Here is a 5663-nt window from a genome sequence, read left to right on the forward strand (position 1 = left end):
CCTCCTTTCGAGAAAGGTATATGCAAAATGCCTCCCTTTTTTCTTCTCAACTCTTCATTTGAAAGCCTGTGACTCACCCCAGAAGGTTTGGAAGGTAACAAGCAAAGCTGAAGATCTTTAACATCTGGTAATAGGCAGGACGTAGCTCTGCTTAGGAGCAGATATACATTTAAATATGTCAGAGAACATGTTAACTACTTTTTCAAAGAAAGCTACGTAGTATCAATGAAACAATTCAACATGCTATCATATGGAAGGTTAGAAAAAAATGTTTACCCCATCTAGAACTTGTAGCTCTCTTGACAACTTCTCTGCAAAGGCTTCAGCATTAGAAATAGCATATTCACATCCTTCCATCATTATTTCAATATCCTGTTCCTCTCTTGCATTTAACTCCTGGTATTCATCCACAGCTTCTTCATCACCTCCTGCTACACTTTGATTCTCTCCACTTGGAACAGATTCTTATATAGAGAAGGGAAATAAAACATGCTATCAAGGGCAGAAAGTCGCAAGCATTTTAAGAGTACTTAAGTATGTACAACTATGTTTAAGTAAATGAATCCATTAAACAACTTTCCTAACAAGCAGCTGACGCCTTTGTATGCTTTTTTCGAGTCTCAGTCTTCCACAGGCTTCATTAGGATTTCCAGAACTGGTTCCTGATAGTGATGTTTTCTAAATTATGCAACATAAGCTAAATGCAGATAGCTACTTTCCATTATTGCATGTACAAAGAGACATTCCATCTCAGGTTATTCACCTCTCATGCTGGTAATCAGCATCAGAATACACAACAGTATTAGCTTGTTAGCAGAAGATCAGTAGAAGTTGGATTCTCTTTTGTAGATAGAACATAGGGAAATGTTTTATCTACATCTATCTGTTCTATAGATAGAACATAGGGAAACATACTAAAGTTAATGAAGATGTGTATCATTGAATAATGATAATATCTTAATGCTCAAGGTAAGTCTCACAGGAGGAAAATCAGTACTCAGGTAAGTGAAAATTAGTAACAATGTTGTCATGAACTATGATTTCTCAGAGCAGTGCTTACTTTATTCAACAAGCCATTTAAAGGCTGACAAACACTTATAGAACATTATTGCAGTCCAGCCAGAATATATTTAGGAAATTTGAAACGTTTCTTTTACCTCTAACTATGTGCTAAACTACACAAAGCACTATAAGGGGAAAAAAAAATAAATTAAAAAAAAAAGACATTTTATTTAAGAAAAAATTGCTTACAAAGTAAAATAAAGGAAAAAGGTGTTACGCACCTTCTGCAACTTTAGGCAGTTCTGAAGAATTAAAAGGTATGGAAAAGCAGAGGAAAGGAAGCAGAGAATGTTAGCTAGACAAAGCATGAACAGTGGGTATATTTTTAAGTGGCAGTAAGTTTGAGTACTTTAATATTGCATAAACTTGAAAAGTTAGAGGTTGGTTACAAACAAATCACAGTTAACACCAAGATACAGGAATGCTCACTCTTCTACAGTTCTAATTCAAGCTCTTCCACACTAGCCAGTCTAGTAATTAATATCGGCAGTTTAACCACTTCTGACAGACCCAACATAAGATATGCTTACCCACTGGGCTTTACTAAAAAGTTTTAACTACTAAAAGATAATGTAACTGCAGAAATATTTAATACAGCCTGAGCAAATGATATTGTCTCAGCAACCAGTCTGTCACACAAATTGCAATAGGGTCCAGCAGAATTTAACACAGGCCTCAGAGTTTATAAACTAGAAATCTCATATAAACCCTCATAGCTTTACCATGGTAGTGAAGTGTCACTTTTTAAAGTGCTTTTCTAATTCAGGAGAAAACGGGAACAAAAGCAGATTTGTTACACATTTAGACCTACCAGTTCTTGCAGGAAGATTTTATATTGTTCAACAAACAATGTCCTAGAAATACAGTAAGCTTATCAATATTTAGAACTTCATTAATGAAGTATTTTGTCTCAGTCCTCTAACAGAAAAATCTATTATCTAGTCACCTTGTTTATTTGAAGGCTTAGAAAATATATAAAAAACTAAAACTGAATAGGAAAAGTATCAGGATTAGGATTTTTTTTAGTATATCTGTTTTACATCAATAATTATTAAACTTCATGTACCGTTGTAGACATTTACCTTCCAAAAGCTGTGAACTAACATTAGTAAAGTCAATTTTCTTTCTAAGGTATCTCTGGTTGAGTTTCCAAATACATGAAATGAAGGTGTTCTTTTCCACTGTGCTGCTTGCAACCCATTTGTACACTTTGTCAAAATGCAAGTCAAATTCAGGACTCTCCTGCAAAAGATGGGATATGTTACAGGCTCAACAGTCAAATGATTCTCTGAGTAGCAGAGGTTGTTTACATATTTAATTATTGAGAGGTCAGGATAAAAATGAAATTACACAGATGCCAACCTGATGCACCAACTCTAGCACCCTGATGCACCTTAATGAAGGTGCTAGAACATTGAAAAAAAACCAGAATCCATGCTATGAAGACAATGCTTTGTCAAGCCAGATAAGGCAACAATAATACATAATACAGCCATCTGTGAAGAGTTTCAACAAACATTTGACAGCACTGTCTGCCCTGAAACACTGTCTGCAGAATGACTAATGCCTTCAGTTAGCCTTCTGAAACTGAAAATGGTAGCTGGAATTACTGACAACATACACAACACAGTTCAAGGAGACTTGAGAGGAACAAACAAGAGAAAAAAACCCAAACATATGAGCATTTGATATATTTTTATAGATAAGATACTATTTAATAGCACTGAACAGGATACAAAAGACCATTTGGTATTTTAACAGTAAAAATCTACTGTAGAAATATTTTCTACTAGATTTATTGCCTGATGAGAACATTACTTTGATAACAATTGAATAAAGTACTTTCTACAGCCACTTATGAACTTAGTATGGACTGTAACTGGTGACAGCCTGGTTTGAAGATCACACTACAAGCAAATTACAAGATCAAGCCTCCTTCTTATGAAAAACATTATTGTCTCAGATACATATTAAATGCTTACAGAGTTTGTAAAAATTACTACAGCTGCTACTTATTTCTTACATTGTCACTACTATCTGTAGAAGTAGGCTGCACATGAAGCTACATATGATGGGAAATGGTATTTCCTGTACAGCACAACAAAAGCAGTTCTGGGTTTGATTTTCTCCCCTGTAGCTTATATTGATTAATATAATAACCATACATTTCTAAACAAACAATATCATTACATAACATTTGAGTTGTCTCACAACTAGTGCAAGAAAGGCCTGTGTTGAGAGTTGCATAGGATCACCTTTGGAAACCAAAACATGATGCACTTGTCAACTTTAATTCTGTCATTTTTTAGTATGAGAGTTTGTCATTCAACATTTGATTTTTTGAAAGAAAATTTCAAACTTGCTCACTAGAATGGTATAAACATTACAGCGTATTTCTGAAAACAATTACTGAATTCTGTTTTGCAAGAAAAAGCCCTGAAAGACAGTATAATTTTAAATGGAACCTTAACTTGAAAGAAGCAATTCTCCAACATGGTATATAGGAACAGCAAAGAAAATCTAGAATCTAGCCAACAAGAATATGGATAAATAACACAGCATATTAAACCTACACTTGGGGAGGGGGAAATCAAAGAATTTCCAACTTCAGTTTTCTGCACTATTCTTCCAAATTGCCAGTTAACAGAACATAAACCCAGGCATAACGGGATGAAGAATTTTCACCTCTGCCTGCTTGTACATCTTGGGTTATAACAACAGACGAGTTTAAATGGTCATCAATAGGTTGCTTTTCTTGTTCTATGGAAAAGAACACCACCTCAAGACTGTATGCTTTCCAACAAATGGCCAATGTCAAGATTTAGAAAACAGATTCCAAGAGCTCACCTTCAAACTTATATGCTACTCATTTAGTATGCTTCAAGTGTCCTAGCAAAAAATGTCACATGTAGCTGAATGTCATTAGTAAGACAGTCATATATTTATATTTTTATTTAAGAGGAAACTAAGCTTTGAATAAACATTTACATAAGACTTGAAAAAGTACTGGTCCTTAGCACAAGCACTCTACAGTGACTGAGGGATCATTACAATAAACAGGGCAGGCATTCAGAATACTGCTATTCAAGCATATCTAGACTACTCTTACTCAGCTTACCAGGGTTACATTCTTGGAAAGGCATATGCAGCAGAGGAATGTATCACCCTAATTCCTAATTAACATGTTATCAATCTAAGCTTTAAAGCAGTCAGAATCAAGGAAGTTCACTCTAACTTGGAGCCAAAAGGACGTTCTGAGCAAAGCATTAAACCAAAAAAGGTTACACACATACTTTAACAGCATCTTTGGCATCAACAACAGCAAGATCTCGAAGCGCCCATGCAGTCTGCCTTTTGTAGAAATCTCCCTTGTCAGATTTTTTCACTTTTACCACATTCACTTGCACTGGTCGCTCCGTCGTCACTGTTAAATGAAGTAGAAGAGTAATTTCAAAAGTTACTTCAACATCTATTTCTGCTGTGCTTCAACTTCTGAAATCAACTATCTGTGGGGAAGTTCTCATATTTATTTGATGAAAATAGACTCTTGGAAACATTTTCATCCCCAATATCCACAGCCCAGCTTAAGTCTCAGCCAACCAGATATAAATCTCTATAGAGCTTGTGAACTAATGAACACATGAACATTTTCAGATGTGTCTTTGATACAGCAGACCTCAGGCCATGGCCACGTAACTGACAAAGCACAGAGGTAACTGGAGATTATAGTCAGCATAAAAATGTTTTCGGAATTTCTCAGCCAAAAACATTCTAACAAGCTAATTTATTAACAGATTGACCCAAAGTACCTAATCTTTTGAAGAGATGTAACAGAATACACATACATTCAAAAGAACATTAGAGCTCAGTTCAGTTACTGTGCCTTTCCAGAGCCCTCTGCCTTGGACTCTAACCAGCACTCTTTATTGCATTTTGTTTAGGCTCATCAGCCTAGATGCCTACTAAATCCCCTTTTAAGCACTATATAAAGGCTGCTTCAAAAGCCCACCAGCCCCACACAAAACAATTTTGATTCTTTCATTTAAAGTTACAATGAGATCTGGGAATAACAGTACAGGGTTTTGTTTCTTTTTTAGTAGAAGCAATGCTGGAAGTATAAACTACAACTGATTTTCTCCATTAGCAACAGAAAGCACCTGTTTTATATAGGGCAATAATAAATACTGTAAATAAAGCTAAGACAAATGCACTGAATTTTAAAAAAAAAAAAGTGAAGACAAGAAATACAGTGTGGTATTACTATGTACCTGTGGCACACAAAAAGCAGTTTCTCTTCTTTTTGCCTGCTTTGCACACATTCACAATGCTCAACAAGCGTTCATCATTGGGAGTGAAAATATCCCTCTGTAAAGCATGCTTGATTGCAGTCATTTTCACTCAACTGAAAGATTTGAAGAAGCCATAATAAATTCAGGCACTTTTAACACAAAAAACTCACCACACCACCAACAGTCATTTACTTATAGCAACTACAGGTTTTTGAATTTAAATTTTACAGGTAACTGAATCTAGACAAGCATGATTTAGGTAGAAGACCAGCCAAATTTAGGAAAAAGCCCAAGAGAAAGCTTACCATCTTA

The 5663-nt window shown here is 35.3% G+C and overlaps 1 protein-coding gene across 1 annotated transcript in view; it reads right to left on the reverse strand.

Annotated features, from left to right (window-relative positions):
• The window catches only part of LOC104412908 (exocyst complex component 1-like), a gene marked incomplete at its 3' end in the record, with an annotated part of 7372 nt that extends 1914 nt beyond the window's left edge, over window positions 1-5458 (reverse strand). Inside the window, exons 1-5 of the mRNA XM_010023744.1 lie at window positions 5331-5458; window positions 4356-4486; window positions 2145-2304; window positions 1284-1304; window positions 277-464 (exon numbers count right to left, since the gene is read on the reverse strand). Of these exons, the coding sequence (XP_010022046.1) occupies window positions 277-464; window positions 1284-1304; window positions 2145-2304; window positions 4356-4486; window positions 5331-5454 (624 nt within the window). The remainder of the gene's footprint in view (window positions 1-276; window positions 465-1283; window positions 1305-2144; window positions 2305-4355; window positions 4487-5330) is intronic.
• Between the last annotated feature and the right edge of the window lie 205 nt (window positions 5459-5663).

This window comes from Nestor notabilis, unplaced genomic scaffold (genome assembly GCF_000696875.1).
Source record: "Nestor notabilis isolate BGI_N333 unplaced genomic scaffold, ASM69687v1 scaffold26661, whole genome shotgun sequence".
Lineage (NCBI taxonomy): Eukaryota > Metazoa > Chordata > Aves > Psittaciformes > Psittacidae > Nestor > Nestor notabilis.